We start from the raw sequence: 19,771 nt of genomic DNA, 5'->3' as shown, positions 1-19,771 counted from the left end.
TTTCTGTTTCAGTTGTAGACCTTGATGATTGTGCAGTACAAAATCGTATTATAATTTTCTTGCATTTAGATGTCGACCTCAAGCAGAAACAGGAACAATCGCCTTTTGAACTTCTAGTGGGCCCACAGTTTTTGGTTGTTTCTCAAAATAACCATTCTGTAGCTCCTGTTGAATAAGACGATCCGTTAAAAACTGAACAAGGTTGAGGAGAAATAGTGCTTACGTTGAAAAATCTTTTAAGTCTGTCCCCATTCTCTAACTTCCTTATGTTTTGGTTATTTAGCTCTGTCCCCACTATCTACTAGAATTTCTCGTATTTAAACCGAGATGGGAGACTAGGTCATTAGGAAAATATTATCGTCTACCATTTTCTTGTACTTTGATCTGTCTTTTATTTGATTGTAAGCTGCCGATGGACAGTGATCATTAGAAACTGAATTTTGTATAGTACTAGTTTTATATGAAACTAGATTTTTATTGCACTCAGGTTATGTTCCTTTTACCTCCTTCCTTAATAAAGAGACCACTTGAAATAATCAAACTTTTTCCAAGTACTGTTTCTGCACCTCATCCCACCTCTTCCCCATTCATGAGATAGTGCAGAACCCTAGCACAGTCTTTTCCATACAGTAGGTGTTTTTAAGTTTGTTGAATTTGTTGTTTTCTTGCTCTGTCCTTAGATTATTTGCCTTTAGATTATTTATCTTTGGTATTTCATTGGTATCAGGCTGAGTCTATTTGTATGGGTATTTTTAATGTAAATATAAATGTAACTGAGATGATTTATATATTCTGTTGTTAGACTACTTTGTTTTGATTTGAAATGTGTGAACCTGTGAGCATGGACTGTGCTGTAAGTTTAACCACTGACCCCTTTAATTAATAACTGGATTCCTAGCATGAATGGATAATGAAGTAGAATAGAAAATTTAAAAAATTTAATAAAGATAAACAGCAAAGATAAATGAAGGATTTGAGGGTGAGTTCAGAATCTGCCTTGGCTGACTTCCATATGATGAACAGTAAAGTTGGAAAACTACCACTCAAAATCTCTGGCATCTACCTTGTCCTAATTTGAACTGTGTGATGTGGTGGAGAGAATACTAATTTAAGAATCAGAAGTCTTAATTACAGATCAGCTTAACTATTTTCCCTTAAATCGCCATTGGGAATCCTTTTTTTGCCATTATGTCATCATAGTTAACTTAGTTCCTGAGGTGGCCCTCTTGTTTGGTTTCTCAGAAATAAGAGGAAGGATGGTTACTGTTTGATGGATTACTAGAGATTCAGTTGGGACGATGTATTTTAAACTTAGAGCATTTGAATATATTTTACTGTAAAGACAAGAAGGACAAAAAGGGTGATTAGGGAAACAGAAAATCTCAAGCTAGAGAGTTTTTTTTTTTTTTTTTTTTTTTTGGGACGGAGTCTTGCTCTGTCACCCAGGCTGAAGTGCAGTGGCGCGATCTCGGCTCACTGCAAGCTCCGCCTCCGGGGTTCATGCCATTTCCCTGCCTCAGCCTCTGGAGTAGCTGAGACTACAGGCGCCCGCCACCACGCCTGGCTAATTTTTGGTATTTTTTTAGTAGAGACGGAGTTTCACTGTGTTAGCCAAGATGGTCTCTATTTCCTGACCTTGTGATCTGCCTGCTTCGGCCTCTTTTTATCTTTTTCTTTACTATAAGAGCCAGGAAATTCAGTGTCATGCAGTGGGAGAAAAGTTAGGCATTAGAACAAATAAAAAAGGAGATGGGAACTTGTCTGGGTGAGGTTAGTCCTCCCAGTGAAGTGATTCAGACCATCTTCCCTGCATGCTAGGGATTTTTCCAGACATCCTTCATTTTAGTCTGGGGCAGGAAGGACAGTGTGCTGCTGTGAAATGATAAACCATTGAGGTTTGACAGTGTGACCCGAAGGTTTGAAGGTGTGACTAGAAGCTGTGCTAAGCTTCTAGCTAACAGTACGGTCAGAAAGGAGTGAGTAAAATGTGTGGTTTCCTAAATTAAAAGGGCTTTTGCAGGAAAGGAGCCAGAAAATAAGCAAATTAATACTTCATATATTCATATTTGTGTGTTATGTGCATGTTTTGCACAAAAGTGAATTTGGAAGACAAAGTACCAGAACATTCAAAACTCTTCATATTTCTCTTCTGTTTTATTAACTGGTTGTGATAAAGTTTAATACTTCCAACTGTGTGCCTCTTTAATTAAAAGGCCAGGTAGGGAGTTTCAATCTCATTTGAAGTTACTGTTATCTTCTGGTGCTGATTGTGTTTTCCTTTAAAGGAGAAAGTTGCCTTTTCCAGCAATTCAGAGCTTGGTAATAAAGAGAAAACAGGAGTAGCTAGAAAATTTGGCTTTCCCATCGTCAGTTTCATTCTGCCTCTTTTCAAAACTATGAAGAAATCTAGATTTTATAGTCAGTTCTTTTTAACTTGATCCACTTTGTTCATCAGGTGCACTTGTAGGCATCATGCCTCTTACATGTGCTGCAGTTTCAATAATGAATAAGACAGACTTGTGGACTTTATATTGTGATAGAGGAGACAATATGTAAAAAGTATAAAAAATTGTGCTCTGCACTTGTCTAGTTTCCATCCTGAGCACTATTCACCTTCTCCCCAGCTAGATGGATGTAAATCAAAACAGAAACATGCCTCAACATAAACAGTATCTATCTGAATGGGGCAGTAAGATATGCAGCCACCGAATGGTTTCTCTAGAGTGATGGTGGCACTGGCACTCCAAGCCTCATGGCAGGATAGAGAACCTGGCTCAGTATAATATGTCAGGATTTCTGCACTGCAGTCCTGTTGTTTCCCCTATTAGAACCTTAGGGGGAGAAAAACAAACAAGAAAACAGTTACTTATTTTGAAGTGTAAGAAATCCTGTCTGTAGTGCTAACATTTAATTAGTCCTAGCCTATGAAGCGTGTGATACTTCTATTGAACCTATGAGAAAAGTGAGGCTTGAGGATTTTGTTGACTTGTTCATATTTTTATAGATAAGAACGATTTGAATCTTGGACTTCAAGTAACAATTTTTAACATTTTATGAGAGCCCACCATATATATTCCAGGTTGTAGTTAGGCACTTTGAGGTGGGTCTTATCTCATTTAACCCTCATAGCAACCTTGGATGGCAAAAAATATCACTGTTTTATTATGGTGAATACAAGACTTAGAGAAATGAAGTAACTTGCCTGAAGTCACACATGGGAGCTAGGGGCTAGCATTTCAAGCCAGATTTGCCTGGTTCCAGGATTCATACTTTGTGGCAAGAGCCTTGTTGGAAGCCTGGGTCCTTCTGAATTCACGATCCATTGTGCTCTGTCTTCAGTCAGGCCTGATTTTAAACAGGAATGAAGAATTAGCAATAATGTTTCCTTATGCAAGTCAATGGACTTCTTCACTTTAGTTTCCTCATTTGTAAAATGGGGACAATAATAAATACTTGTCAATGTTGGGAGGTTTTAATATGGTTATATGCACAAGAGGTACTCCAATACGTGACAGTATCTCTGTCACCTTTTCAACATCTGCTATTACTACACCCCAGCCCCTGCCCCCGTCACCCACTTCCTATCTTCTCTCACAGAACTAACTTCCTTTATTTATTATTTTGGCATTGAGATAAAGGGATACGGACCATCTTTACTCTGATTTGGGATTGAGAAAGCCAGTCCAGGATGGAGGGAAAGAAGAAAATGCCCAGCAGCAAGTATTCCTGAAGCGTCCAAACTCCACGCATGAAATTTTGCCTACATTATTCAGTAAAATTAGCCTCTGGGAGATGTTTCATCTGATGGCCTGCACATGATGATGTGGCCTACTTCAGGGACTACATGTCCCTGTATCAGCAATTTCACCTGCTGTTCTGTGCCTCTGTATCCCACACTCCTTATTAACCACTATCACCTGATTTGAACAATTTAAATTGGTTTCCTAGAACTGTAATCAGAAGATTGAAAAAGACTGAATCCAATAAAAGTGGAAGTCAATGAGATCTGAGTACATTCTGGCAGGGTCTGCCTCATGGTAGAGTAACAAAAATGAATTTTTTCAAGTCTTCAATGTAGGTGAAAATGTGATGCCTTGCTGGAAGGTTTTAGGGACAGATTTATGAAGTGAGATTTCGTGGGCAAAACTCAAGTAGAGAAATAATTTGCCAGTATCTTTTTCTTAAAAAATCAAATGTGAACATTTTCACACACAACTGATGGAACATCAGTGGGAACATCTCTTCTGGAGGGCATTTGGTGATATATATTAGAGTTCTTTAAATACATATACCCTTTGACATATAATTTTATGCTTAAAAAGTTTCCCTAAAAAAATACTCAAAAGTACAGAGCAAATATATTTTACAATAGCAAAAAATTGAAAACAATTTAAGTATCCAACAGTAGGGGATTGCCTAAATAAATGGTGGTTTATCCCTGTGAGTAATATTTTTAAAATAACATTTCAGATGAATTTCTTTGAAATAATGGAATACATATTATTAGAAAATAATAAATCAAAAATACTGTGTAAGGAGTAATACCAACCTTGATAGTAAACACAACATACAGAGAAAAAAACTGGAAGAATATATGCCACAATTTTATAGTGGAATTACGGATCTTTAAAAAAATTTTTTAAATGTAATTTAGAAAATACATTTACCTGAAATAAACATAGATAGAAAAAGGAACTTTTAAAAAATAATGACATATAGGAGAACATTTCTATTAGAGACACTAGTATTTAAACTAAGAGCTAAGTAGTTTAATCATTACACTTCTTTTATATGTCTATATTTTTATACGTAGACATTTTAGTAATCTCTTTTACCAGCAGTTTCTCTAAAGTATGTTAGTTTTTTGTTAATGATATTAGTTTTATTTTCTCCAAAGATGTGTACAAAATTTTATCTTTTCAGCCCTCAAATATTGATTTTGAACATTATTTTGCAAAGAGTACTAAGTGGTTGGTTAGTTGAGTTAGAGGAATATACAGCTTTTGACCATCTTTCCTTTCCCGTCAGTACCAGCTTTCATCATACAATTTCCTCTGACCACTTTGGTCAAGAGGTGGGGCAGAAAATTTTGAGTTACAGTATCATTTGAAGACAATTTATTTCTGCCTTTCATGTTATAGCCCCTAAGGGATCCAGGACCGGAAAGGCCAGCTTCTCCCTCATTTTGAAATCAGTTTTCTCCACCTGCACCACTGCATAGCACAGATACAGGTAATATCCGCTTTTATCTTCTCAGATCTTTCTACCAGATTATCCTTAGTCTTTCTAATTCTAGAAATATGGCATTTAGTTACAAATGACTCAGCATTATAACAGAAATGATAGGAAAGCATTCGCTACTGATTGTATTAGAGCTGCGCTACTCTGAAGGAAATTGTAGTTCAGTATTAACAAAAAGTTATTTTCTCTTTCTCAATATGCTGTGATTTTTGCTTTGTGTTATCAAAATAAAGAATAGAGATTTCAGGGGTTAATTACTTTTTACTTAAGTCTAATGATTTACATATTTTATCCATCTTGAATGACTCTATAATAGAAAATACTTCTTTTTCTTAGGAAATTAGGGAAAATGTGACTAGGTTAGAAAATTTTGTAAATTAAAATTAGAAAAGAATATGGTTACATGTGCAATTTGTTTTTTCATATTTCTCATTTCTTGGATATCATCTTTTTATATTGGCTAACATAAGTAAATTTTAGGTATTTACTATTTAATTATTCTTTTCTATATTGATATTCATTAATAAATTGAATCTTTTATGGACATTAATGACTGCCTGTTGACAACTTTTATTTTCACATAGGCTCCTCTGGCAATATACCGGAAGATTATTTCTAAAGTTTTAATGTACATGGAATCATTTGAGATTTAAAATACATTTATCTGGGCTCCAACCGAAGTGATTTTTATTTAGTACATCTTGCAAAAGGCACTGAGTCTGGAATGTTAACCAATTTGCAATATTAACCCTCAAATAATTCTTCTGTAGAAGGTATATGCGATACATTTTGGAAAGCACTCTGATAGAGTCAAGTATAGTTGGAAAGAATGCAAGAACTTTGTTATATTTACATGTATATTAGAATACATGTAAGTTTTTAAAAGCCAAGATATTTTTATTTTTCCAGAATTTAGACTTTTTGTTTGTTGAACTCATAAAGTGTTTCAGTGATTTATGGTGGTATCAATTTTACCTAACATTTGTATATGTATGTTGAATATTTTGAGCAAAATTGGCTGGGTGAATACAACAATAATCTATTGGTAGATTTTTTTCTCATCATTTCTATATTTTCTCATTATCATGGCTGTGATCGCTAGAAGTATAAATGACTTTAACAAAAATATTGAAAGATTCTTCATTTCTTCTATAAATGAGGCTCATTCTAAATGCTTTAGGCACTTAGTTAATAAACACACACCAACAGACACACAGACAGACACACATACATCTCTCAGCATCAAATCCTGGTGTGTTCTTATTGGCTGACATTTTAATTTTTCTTTCAACAGAAACCATCCTATTGCAGGATTTGAATGCAAAACTTATCTTCTTACTCTAAAGATGAATGATCAGGGAGAGATTTATTCAACCCTGAGATTTTTGCAGTCTCCTTCAGAGTCTCAGAATAGATTAAGGCCTGATGATACTCAAAGGCCTGGGAAAACTGATGACAAAGGTATGCGTTTTAAGCATCTACATTCACCTGTTTCTTATGGATTGTCAAACTTTTGACATTTGAAAAAAGATTCCTATCTGTACTTCTGGTTCTTGGCTGGTAATAAGAAACTATAATGGGATAGAGTAGTAGAAGTATTTTTGTTTTAAGTTGTGAGAATGGAGAAATGAGTGAATTCTTTTAAATTTGAGAAACTAGTAGAATGTTTTTATTTAAATGTGGTTAAGAAGAATTTGTGAGGCCTTGATAATAAAGGACAGACTAGATCTGAAGAAAACATGACATTTCCTAGAGAAATAAAAGTATGAGAGGAAGTATAAGAAATGAAAAATCAATGTTAAAAACAACATTTTTATGCAGATAGAAGATATTTTATGTGCCTTAAGTATTTACCAAATCTTAATGGCAATGATGCAGTAACAATGTTTGAATCAAAAGGGGCATTCTAATTTTTCTATGCTCTCTCTCTCTCTCTCCTTTCAAATGTGGTCATTGTTCAACTATGCATTGAGAATAACTTTTGCTGCTTTAATATAGAGATAATCAGAGATACAACTTTCAGACACTGAGGATCTCAAAAGCTAAAGGATAAATGTAGCATTGTTTAGAGAAAAATAGAATTGATGAAAAAAGAAAGAAAAGTTGATTTCTAGAAACTCCCTCAAATATGGACCCATCCACATTTGCAGCTTCAGAATATCCACTATTGACTACTAATTTCTTAGCTTTATTGACTGCTTTTTCCTTTCTCTTCATGATTAGTTGTGATCACAGGAAGGAGCACACATGTTAGCTTAGATTTTGCTACACGTTTTGTGTCTACTGCTGTTGGTGCTTTTATGTGGGATGGACTTTTTAAATCCTATAGAACTATTCCTGTATGTGGGATTTCTACAATGCATGCATGTAATTTCCAGATTACAAATTTAAATATACTTGTGTGATACATTTTTGTCAACGTTTTAGAGAAGATTGTCTCTTTCTTTCAAATGGTTTCTCAGGTCAAGGTTAGTAGTGAGCCGAGCTCTTCCCCTGGTGATTATTTTCCTTATTTTTGTATTTAAAGAATTTTCAGTGCGCTGGTGTCTCATTGCAGTGACTCTTGGGATCCTATGTTTACTTCTTCTGATGATAATCACAGTGTTGGTGACAAAGAGTGAGTAATAAAATACAGCTTTCTTGTCCGAGTAGCAGCAGTAACCACTGATTGTGCAGATATTAACCATGCTCCATCCATTGTTCCCCGTCTGTAATCAGAGAATGTCCCAGGTGGCTCTGGCCTTTGTTGGTAATTTTTTTCTGGGCATATCACAGTGTCATTTTTAATTTAGTTAACCTTGACTCTGAATCTGTGATGAGCTGTCTCACTGTGTATAATACATGGTAATATTCCTTCTCATAGAGGATTTAGTAATACACGTATTCTGCCATTTGCGTTTGATTATTGTGAATCTGAGAGAAACACTCTTTGAGAGACAACTGTTCAAAAGAAATTATGGCTTTCTCTTGACGTTTCTCAAAGTATGTAATGACAAAATGGTTTAGTAAAAGAAAGAATCTACACATGCTGTTATATAATATTAAATTCAAGCTTTATCTTTTGTTTGAATTCCTTCATATCTTTCAAAAAAATCACTGATATTTTGTATTCAGATAAAATTACATATCTGGATCTTACTGTCTTTTCTGCTGCAGATAGTCTATCTGCCCCAATAATAATTGTGCTATCACTTCATGTTTCTTAGTTCAGATTTTCATATGCAGAAGATATGTGGTTAAATGTTGGCAAACTGACTTTTACTTTACTGCTTATTTGTAAACAATGAGTTATTAAAAATGAACTAAACTGAGAAGTAAGGTGTCACCTTCATAATTTTATTCAGATATTTTATTTATCCTACACTTAAGTTGCTAATGGTGAGAAATTTATGTTTCCCTTTTTATGGTCAGTTAGTTGAGGTGATACTTTCTAAATGTCAAATTCCTAATCAAAGTAATGACTAATTAAAGTAATGATTAATGGTTGTCAGAGTGAAATTTTTTCTTTTGTCTTAAATTTCAATATTTAATTATTATGAGTACTTAATTTGTATTATATCTATGCTATGAATTTTAGTCTTTCAGTGTATTCAAGAAAAACATCAACAGCAGGCAATTCTAAGAAACTGTAGTGAAAAGTACATCATGCAAAATGACAACTACTTAAAAGAGCAGCTTTTGACAAATAAAACTTTAAAATATGACGTTCTCAAAAATGACAGCTTTCAGCAGAAAAAGGAACTGGATTCGCACCTTATACAAAAGAACAGATGTCATAGAGAAAATGAGATCGTTTTTAAAGTTTTGCAAAATACAGGTACGAAGGAAATCTTGCATGATTTTGCATTATTTCTTCCCCTCCATAATCCTTGAAGCCTAATAAACAGGCTTATGATATGTATTAGCGACCTCTGAGGTCTACTGGGCAACTTTTAATCTGTGCCTCTTAGATGTAGTGTGGGTATCTTGGAGGTTTTGCTTGTTTCAAATATGGGATTGGGACCCCAGGATCCATGTTTGGATTAGTAAAAGCCTACAGTTCCCAAAATTCATTGGCACATCTTACATTATTAATGCTCCCAAAAGGTGAACTAGTATGTAAACTCCCCTGAAAAATCTGATCATTTTGGTCCTGTGAGCAAATTAAAGACTTCCACTTTTTGCTGACATAGAATATGGAGGTTTTCAGTAAAAATATATTTGTGCTAAAATGGGCACAAGGGCTTTTATTTGGATGCTGTTATAAAGATAATTGTGTGTGTCATGCACACATGTGTGTTTCCATTCTGCCTTGATTTCACATATTTGGTCTATTTGTGACCAGTATGTACTCCCTGCAGCACATCTGCAAGATTTGCCATAGTGTTAATGTTTGTGCAACTCTGTGCGATGATACCATTGAAAGCACTGAAGATATAAAAATATTAAATCTCATACAGTAAACTCTATTATCTTGCATAATGATGGAATTAATTGACCTGGTTAATCAACAACTACTAAATATTTGTTTAGGATTTAGAGTTTACCAAGAATTTTTATATATTTAATCTCATTTAGGTATGGTAATTAGTAGAAATTTACCATCTCTATTTTTAAAGGCTGAGTAGTATTTTAAAAGTTTAATACAGTATAAAATATAGGAGAAAAAGAAAAAGTTTTAAAAAATTTATTTAGAAAACATTCTAGAATCTTTTTTAAAAACTTAATTCAATTTTATTATTTTTAGACAATTTTATTGAGGTATTATTGATATACAAAAATGCATATTTTTAGTGTTTTCAATTTGACGAATTTGGGCAGAAATGAAACCGTCACCACGATCAGAGTAATAGATATATGCATCATCTCCAAAAGCTTCCTCATGTCCTTTCATTTATTTATGTACTTGCGGTAACAACACAACATGAGATCTACCCTCTTAATAAGTTTTTAAGTGTACGATACAGTATCGTTAACTATTGGCACTACGCTGTACAGCAGATCTCTAGAACCTAGTTATCTTGCATGACTGAAACTTTATACCATTGAACTTCCCTCCAACCCTGGGCAACCACCATTCTATGCTTCTGTGAGTTTGACTGTTTTAGATCCCTCATATAATTGGAATAATAAAGTATTTGTTCTTCTGTGACTGGCTTATTTCACTTAGCATTATGTCTTCAAGGTTCATCCATGTTGTCATATATAGCAGGATTTACTTCTTTTAGAAGCTGAATAATATTGCGTTTTGTGTATATAACACATTTTCTTTAGCCATTCATCCATCAGTGGACATTTACGTTGTTTCCATAGCTTGGCTATTGTGAATAATGCTGAATTGGACACGGGAGTGAAGGTGTCTCTTGTATTCCAGAATCTTGAAGAACCTTGTATTATAATTATTGATTGCTATTGGGATTTTATTTAGTTATGGTGGGCTGATAAACATATTGCTCTGGTTAACAGAATACCAGATGACAAGAAGTTTGATGATTCACCTTATATATTGTAGGCAAATTCTCTGAAGACCACTGGTCCTGTTGTGGAGTAAGCTGTTATTATTTTACCATGCAGAAGAAAGACTGGAAGGGATGTAAACAGACTTGTCAACATTGTAGAGCATCCCTTTTGAAGATAGATGACAAAGATGAACTGGTATTTTACATTCACTTTTATTCTCTTGGACTCTGTTTCTCAATGTTGGACCTAAGATATTGAAGACAGGTTGGAGTCCAGAATGAGAGACTTCAACTGTTCTTTGTGTGTGTCTGTCGTGTGAGCAAAAATGATATAGTTAAGAGGCTCCCAGGAAACAATGCCTGCTAATGGTCATATAATTTTACTACTTACTAAATATTCAATATGTTATCTATTATGATGACCATTATTATTGAGGATGCTGTTTGGGTCTTTGCAAATCATCTCCCTGTCAGTGGTTATACTGCAGACTGCTTAGAAAGGGAGATGGATGACCTCTAGTATTTATTTAAGCTCTCTGAGCCTATCTTCAAAACGGAGATAATAATGAGGAACATAAAAGTGATAACAACTTTACGAATTAGCCTCAATAGTGATTTTCATTGCATTCATAGGTAACATTCACTTAACATTCTTTTTTTTGAGATCTTTTTCTTTTTTTTAACATTCTTATATATTATCTCAAGATGTGTATCTTTAAAACAGAATTGTAAAAAGAGAAAATATAGTGATATAGCGTAACAATACGGAATAATAGTGATAACAATATTGAATATAACAATATTGAATTTTAAAACAATTATGTTTAAAATTTTTAAAAAGTGTTACCAATAAAAGTTATCCAAATACTCAAAATATGTTTTTATAGAGATATGTTTGCAAAGATTAGCCTGAAACTTTTATTTATTGTTTAGGAAAACAACACAAAATGTATATGCAAATCTAATGGATGTTTAAAAAATCATAGCCTAAAAGAATTCATGATATCAAGTTATGAAATAATTTCATATGATACAGTAAAACAGTTACATTTAAACCTATATTTTAAAATATATTTAGTCACTTAATCAGACATTATTTAATATGTCACTTTGATATATTACATTTTAGACATAGTAAATACTTCCAAATACTTCACCCATTCCAACTATGGAACTACAGCAAGGCTTCCTCTTATGGGGCTTAAGATTTTACTGTGCCCCTGTCGTACACACACCTTTTTATTTTAATAGATTTGTTTTGAGGATTCCTTTTTTCACTTAAGATTAAGTGATGATCAGTTTTCTACATCCTAAATATTCTTCTGGAGCGTGATTTTGGATAGTTTCATAAAGCATTCTAAAATATTTAACAACTTTCCTATTGGTAGATATTTGGATATTAAACTTTTCCATGTTTTAAATAGTGATACTGACACCCATTTTTTAACATAAATGAATACTATATTAATACAAGGGGAAAATTACTTTGGGAAATGGAAAGGCAGGGATCTAGGGAAGAGAGGTTTTTCTAGGGAAAAGGGATGAAGGATGATGTGGAGAGTAGCAGAGTACTGGCCATAGAAACAGTCGGCCCCTTGACCTGTCCTTGTTCTCACTCATCGAACAGATGGGAATTTAGTCACCTAATATGTTTTGTTTCTATTATAGGCCTTCATTCAATCTCAGATTTATGAAAATAATTACTGGATTGGATTGTCATATGATGAAAGGGAAAGTAAGTGGAAATGGATTGACAATGGCACATCTCCTGGAATGTAAGTGTCTGGAATGCATTCAAACTGTAACATTGGTGTGGGGGGGGAGGGTGAAATGATTGTGTCTAAAGAGAATCTTTTCTCATTTCACACAGTTTAACTCATTTTTAAGCAGAGTCTTTAGTAACAATTAGAACAATGGGTAAGAGTGTTTTAGGAGGTATAGGTAGAAAAGGAAGAGAAGAGCCATAAAGAGTTAATAATAATTTTTAAAGTATCATGCTAAACACATGCTCAGAAATATGTATTATGAGGTACATAAAATGAAACAAAATCATAAAGGAAGGTGGGTGGTATGAAGTGATTGGACCATCCTAAGTCAGCCATAATGATCCCTCCCACAACCACAAATGAGTATCCTGAGTATCCAAAAAATTTATTTCGAGTTACTTTATGTAATTAGTTTATACATACATAGCATATAAAACATATGTATTTTATGTATACATACACACACACACACACCTTCACTATAGACCTTCTATTTTGAAGTACATTATTAGTAAACTCTTGGGTTTACATTTAGTTCTGGTTAAACTATTCATTGACTTTTAAAAAATCTTAATTATTGTAATTTTAAGTGTGGGTTCTGCAAGTATTGTAGTTCTGGGCTGCAAACCTGCAAAAGATGTCATGCAGAGGGAATTACCTTGATGTAATCATATCCTTCAAGTACACTCCCAGGCAAACTATTCCAGAGGTCACAGAACAGAAAGGCTCACAGGCCAAATTAAGATGATCAAATCACCGTTGGTTAAACCAATGTAAAACCCATAGCACAGTGCAAAGGGAAAGAGATAGGATAAGTTGTTGCACTTGGGATAAGGTGCAGGGTGAAGGGATCACCTGAATCTTGGGTTATGCAGTCTTCATATGACCTGACTCTCTCTGCTGCATAATCCTCCCCGATGATGATATGGGGCCATCTTGTGGTGTGAGTAAAGGGTCCCAACAAACACAAAGTTTCTGTGGCCAGCACATGCATGTTTTTCTACAGGGAAGATTCTCTCTTACAGGAATGTGTAAGCCTGGCCACAGCTGTAAGTTTCCAGTTAACCCGATGAGTAGCTGTGGATTTAATTTGTGTTTCTTGGGCAGAGGCCAGAATGGGTATCACCAATGGGTGGTGAATTTAAGACCTCATGAATGTTGAGTGTGTATGAGCCTCATGTATATTTTGTGTATGTTTAGTGTCCATTTGGTCCCTTCTTTTTTTTGTCTATGTTCAGTGCTTACATACTTTACTTACCATATCTATATCTAACATCTCATATGTTACTAATTTTACCTGTTCACACCTAACACATCTTGTGAGTTCTACCTATGCCTCACAAGCTGCTTGGTTTCATTTGTCTTCCTTACCTGTTTATTTTCCTGTAGCAGATTTGAACTTTCTTAAGTAATACAGCAAATGCAAACATATGAGGGATGCTTTTTGATTTTGAGTTCTTAAGTGGGATTATCATTTCTCTTTTCTGCTTAGATTCAAGGTTCAAGACAATTCTACGTGGTTTATACTGAATGTACCTCCGTTTGGGTTCTCAGTCCTATGTAGCTTATCTTCTACTTAGAATCTCCATCTTGAGTGGAATTCATTGCAGCCTACTACATCCATTAAGGGAAAAATGATCTTCAGTGCTTCACTTGCCCTTCTGCAGTCCCACCTTTACTTAATATTCAGCCTGAGTATGAATCTGCTTCTTATCAGTTTATGAAGTTAGTCAAGAAGGCTTAACATATTATTTATTCAGTATTTTAAATTGTTTTTTAATAGGAAGGTAGTTCTGGCACTTAACCATTTTGCTAAAATAGAAGTCATGCTTTAGATATTTTTCAAAGAATTGTCATTAGCTAATAACTCTTAGCTATAGGGTGGGGGAGGAAAGGAGACAAAATACAATCGAACAATCTCATCTCTGACTATATTCCAATTCTTCCCTTTTCTTCTTACAATATGTATACATGTGCCCTGGTTATCTATGTTACAGATATTCAATTCCTCTCTCTCTCTCTCTTTTAAATTGTTTTAGAGGCAGGATTTCACTTTGTCAGCAGGCTGGAGTGCAGTGGCATGATCTCACCTCACAGTAGCCCCGACCTCCCGGGCTCAAGTGATCCTCCTGCCTCAGTCTCCTGAGTAGCTGGGACTCCAGGCGTGTGCCACCACACCCTGATAATCTGGTAATTTTTGTATTTTTTGGTAGAGATGGGATCTCACTATGTTGTCCAGGCTGGTCTTGAACTCCTGGGCTCCAGTGATCAGCCCGTTTCAGCCTTCCAAAGTGCTGGGGCTACAGGTATGTACCTGGCCACCTTCTTTTTTTTTAATCTTTCACTTTTATTGAAAAAAATTAGCACAAGAAAACAATATATCATAATTTCATTGCAATACTGCAAGGTACTTTTGCCTTCTGACCAAAAATTGTCAGTGTGGAATAAAATGGGAGATTGTGGGTGTGATTAAGAGGTCATGATTTTAATGGACTAAGAGCAAAAGAAAATATTTTAGTGATGAAGTTATGATAAACATTTCCATATTCTAGACATTTAGGCAGCAGAATTTTTAAACATCATGATTTATGTAATTGTAAGCTTTGGAATTAAACAGTTGACTACATATGTTTTCTGTTCTGCAGTGATTCTACAATAATGCGTTTTTCTTCTGGGAGAGGAGAGTGTGCATTTTTGACCTCAACAAGAATGACAACTATTGATTGCATTCAAATGTACAATTGTATCTGTGAGAAGAGAACTGACTCTATTTTCTCTGATTCAGTGTGCGCCAAGAAGAGAAGGTGAAAAAGGAATGTTTTCTTTTTTTGTTTCCTATAATAATTTGTGATTATAAATCATTGCTTTTAACTGCAGGACTTAGTTAATTCTTCAAAAAATAAAGATGAACAGGAAAAAAAAAATATTTTGAACTAGGACTTTAAAGATCAGATGCCATCTTTCTTCCTGGAGAAGAGGAGATTTTCTGTTTTGAGAGTGATTGTTCCTTCCTTTAATGTCCCTGAAGAATTATTCATTCTTTCTAATTCTCGGAACTACCTATACAACCAGTTAGAGAACTCTGATACTATATCCTGGGTCTTTTTCTTATCAATAGGATAAATCATTCCAGCGTCTTCTGGTTTTGATAGCAGTTGTGAACTAGAATGTAGTTATTTTTTTCTTCCCATCTGGAAGTTACCTCATCTTTTAAAACATTTGTTTTGCTACAAAATATAACTTCAAACTTACTGAAAGTTGCAAGAATGGTACAAGGAACTTCTATATAACCTTTACTCACACTTACTAGTTGTTTATATTTTGCTCTGCTTTATATTTCTCTCTCTCTATCCTCCACTTAATAATAAATTGAGGACTTCATGTCCCTTTGTCTAAATATTTTCCAAGATCAAGGGCTTTGTTTTATATAATCACAGTGCAATTATCAAACTCAGGAAATTTAGCATTAGTACAGTACTATGATCTAATCTGTAATCCATGTTCAAATTTTGTCAGTTGTCCCAATAATGCCGTTTTTATGTATTTCTTAAAAATCCATGTTCAGGATAATGCAATGCATTTGATTGTAATGTCTCTTTAGTCTCCTTTAATCTGAAACAGTTCTTTAGGCTTTTTCTTGACCTTGACATTTTAAAAATTAATTTTATTGAGTTATACTTTTCATGCAATAAAATGCACTCACTTTAAGTCATGAGGAATATGGGTTTTAACATATATATATATATACACACACACATATATATATCTTACACAGTATGAAATCAAGATATAGAATATTTTCATCATCTCTAAAAGTTCCTTTCTGCCCTTCGCCACCCACTTTGCCCCAGGCAACCAGTGATATGCTTTCTATCTGCAAATTAGTTTACCCTAGTCTAGAATTTAATGCATCATGTACTCTTCTGTATCTGGCTTATTTTTACTTAGCATGTTTTTGAATTTTATCTATGGTTTTGTGTATCAGCATTTGGTTCTTTTTCCTACTAGGTAGTATTCTATTGTACAGATATACCACAATTTATTTCTTCATTCACCTGTGGACATTTGATGTGTTTCCAGTTTTTGGCTACTGTGAATAAAGGTGCCATGAACATTTGTGTGCAAGTATCTGTGTGAACATGTTTTAATTTCTTTTTAGTAAATACCTGGGAGTCTGATTGCTGGGGCCCTCTGGTAAGTGTATGTTTACTTTTATTTATTTACTTTTTTATAAATGGGATTTCTCTATGTTGCCCAGGCTGGTCTCAAACTCCTGGCCTCAAGCAATACTCTATAGCCTTGGCCTCCCAAAGTGTTGTCATTACAGGCATAAGACATCATACCTGGCCTACTTTTATAAAAAAACTTCTAAACTATTTTCCAATGTGGTTGCATCATTTTAATTTCTCAGTTGCAACGTATGAAGATTACATTTGCTCCTCATCATTTTCAACACTTGGTATTGTGTCTTCTTAATTGTAGCCATTATAGTAGCTGTCTAGTGGTATCGCATTGTCATTTTTAATTTGCATTTCCTTGAAGACTAATGATACTGAGCATCTTTTTATGGGTTTATTGGCCATATGTATATTCGTAAAACATTCATATGCCCACTTAAAAAAATTGGGTTCATCTGTCTTCTGATAATAGAGTTGTAAGAGTTCCTTATATAATTTGGATACAAATCCTTTGTTAGATGTAGATAATGTGAATATTTTCTCCCAGGCTATGTCTTGTGTTTTCATTTTCTTAATGGTGTCTTTCAAGAAGCAGAAGTGTTAAAATTTTAGCTCAGGAGATGGTTACACCAAAACTTCACAAATCATCACTAAAGAACTTACTTATGTAACCAAACACCACCTGTTCCCCAATAACCTATGGAAAAATAAATAAATAAAAATTTAATGAAACCTAACATCATTTTTTCCTTATTCATGCTTTTTAATTTCTAGCTAAGAAATCTTTGCCTATATTAAGAGCACAGAGATTTTCTCACATAATTACTTCTAGAAGCTTGATAGTTTTATGTTTAGCTTCTATCCATTTCAAGTTAATTTTCCTATATAAGTGAGAAAAAGTTGAGGTTCACTATTATTCCATATGGATATCCAGGTGTTTTTGCACTAGCTGTTAAAAAGACTTTCCTTTTCTTCATTGAACTACTTTGGTGCCTTTGTAGAAAATTAATTGACCTACCTGTGTGGGTCAATTTCTGGATTCTCTATTCGGTCTCAGCATTCTATATGCCTGTTCTTGTAATAGTACCATAATGTCTCAATTACTGCAGCTTTACAGTAGCCTTTGAAATCAAATGTTCCAATTCTCCAAATCCATACTCTTTTAAAAGTATACTGGCTATTCCAGGTTCTTGCATTTTCTCAAAATTTCTTCAAAAATGCCTAATGGGATTTTGGCCGGGATTGCGTTGACTCTATAGATTAATCTGAGAGAATTGATGTCTCAATAATATTGAGTGTTAGAATTAATGAACATGATTTATCTCTCATTTAGTTCTCATTTCTTTAATTTCTCTGAGCAATGTGGTACTTTTTTGGAATATATTACACAGTTATTTTTTGTCTTTTTGAGATGGAGTCTTACTCTGTCACCCAGGCTGGAGTAGAGTGGCACCATCTTGTCTCACTGCAACCTCCACTTCTCAGGTTCAAGCGATTCTCCTGCCTCAGCCTCCCGAGTAGTTGGGATTACAGTCACGCACCACCATGCCCAGCTAAATTTTTTTTTTTGTATTTTTAGTAGAGATGGAGTTTCACCATGTTGGCCAGGCTGGTCTCGAACTCCTGACCTCCTGTGATCCACCTGCCTTGGCCTCCCAAAGTGCTGGGATTACAGGCGTTAGCCACTGCACCTGGCTAGAATATATTACACATATTTTGTAAAATTTATTTTTGATCATATTTTAAATGGAATTTAAAATATTTTTCAAAGTATTTGTTGTTAGTTTATAGAAATAAAATTGAGTTTGTAAATTAACCTCATATCTTATCACTTTGCTAAGTGTACTTCTTATTTCTAGCAATTTTTTTTTGTAGATTCCTTAAGAGTTTTCTATGTTCACAATCATGTCCTATAAGAATATGGAAAGTTTTACTTTTCCTTTCCTTCTTTTCTTTCTCTTGTTTCATTGTACTGGCTAGGACCTCCAGGACCATGTTAAAGAGAACTGATTCTAGTAGGCGTTTGTTCCTTGTTCCCAGTCTTACAGAGAAAAGTATTTAGTTTTTCACTGTGATGTATGGGGTCAGCTGTTGGTTTGTCATAGATTCTCTAGATCATTTTGAGGCAGTTTTCTTCTATTCTTGGTATATTGAGTTTTATCATGAATGGGAGTTGATTTTTTATACATTTTTTCTGTATCTATTGAGATAATTACATAGCCTTTCTCATTTTGTCACTTAATATGGTGAATTGCATTGATTGATTGCATGTTAAACAAAACTTGCACTTCTTGGATATATCTCATGTGGTTGCAGAATATTATATTCCTTATATGTTGCTGGACTTAATTGGGTCATTTTTTAAGGACTTTTGTGTTTATATTCATAAGAGATTTTGGTCTTTTTTTTTTTTTTGAGACCGAGTTTCGCTCTTGTTGCCCAGGCTAGAGTGCAATGGTGTGATCTTGGCTCACCGCAACCTCCACCTCCCAGGTTCAAGCGATTCTCCTGCCCAGCCTCCCAAGTAGCTGGGATTACAAGCATGCGCCACCATGCCCAGCTAATTTTTTTGTATTTTTTGTAGAGACAGGGTTTCTCCATGTTGGTCAGGCTGGTCTTGAACTCCCAACCTCAGGTGATCCGCCCGCGTCAGCCTCCCAAAATGCTGGGATTACAGGCGTGAGCCACCACTCCCGGCCCGAGATATTGGTCTATTTTTAAAAAATTTTTAATATTTACAGTATAGGGAAGACACTGGTCTTATATATTCATTTGGGATATTTTTGAATATGCTTCTATTTTTGAAAGGTTTTTTTTTCAGAATTTGTGTTTTTCTTTCCTTATATGTTTGATCTAATTTACCAGTGAAATAATCTAGACCTGAGGTTTTCTCTGGGAGAATGTATTTAATTAGGAATACTATTTCTTTAATAGACAGGGCCATTTAGACATTCTGTCTCTTCTGTCAATTTTTTTAATCTTTGTCTTTTAAGAAACTTGTTTCATTTGTCTAAATTCTCAGATTTATTGGCATGTTGTTTTTCGTAGTCGTATTAATTTCCTAGGGCTACTGTAACAAAGTACCAGAAATTTGGTGGCTTAAAACAACAGAGATTTATTCTCTCACTGTTCTGGAGGCCGGGAGTCC

General features: G+C 34.5%; 1 protein-coding gene across 4 annotated transcripts; it reads left to right on the top strand.

Moving 5' to 3' along the window:
- The first annotated feature begins 5,141 nt into the window (after nt 1-5,141).
- LOC100461662 (killer cell lectin-like receptor 2) lies at nt 5,142-16,570 on the top strand. Of its 4 annotated transcripts, none has more exons than XR_008511824.1 (9): nt 5,144-5,232; nt 5,826-6,014; nt 6,536-6,702; nt 7,769-7,858; nt 8,819-9,058; nt 10,733-10,875; nt 12,348-12,454; nt 13,938-14,140; nt 15,091-15,169. XR_008511824.1 is itself a non-coding variant. In XM_024257294.3 (8 exons), exons 3-8 carry the CDS (start codon nt 6,588-6,590, stop codon nt 15,251-15,253), a joined length of 858 nt encoding a protein of 285 aa, XP_024113062.2. In that variant the 5' UTR covers nt 5,142-5,232; nt 5,826-6,014; nt 6,536-6,587; the 3' UTR covers nt 15,254-16,570. The 4 variants fall into 4 exon arrangements, 2 of the variants coding, with proteins under 2 accessions (XP_024113062.2, XP_002822961.3); XR_010135717.1 differs by lacking the exon at nt 13,938-14,140 and adding an exon at nt 14,487-14,751 and having other exon boundaries at nt 15,091-15,159; XM_024257294.3 differs by lacking the exon at nt 13,938-14,140 and having other exon boundaries at nt 5,142-5,232; nt 15,091-16,570.
- Nucleotides 16,571-19,771: the final 3,201 nt, after the last annotated feature.

The sequence above is a fragment of the Pongo abelii genome, chromosome 10 (genome assembly GCF_028885655.2).
Source record: "Pongo abelii isolate AG06213 chromosome 10, NHGRI_mPonAbe1-v2.0_pri, whole genome shotgun sequence".
Lineage (NCBI taxonomy): Eukaryota > Metazoa > Chordata > Mammalia > Primates > Hominidae > Pongo > Pongo abelii.
The sequence above is the reverse complement of the archived record's forward strand: the minus strand, read 5'-3'. Positions and strand labels throughout refer to the sequence as shown.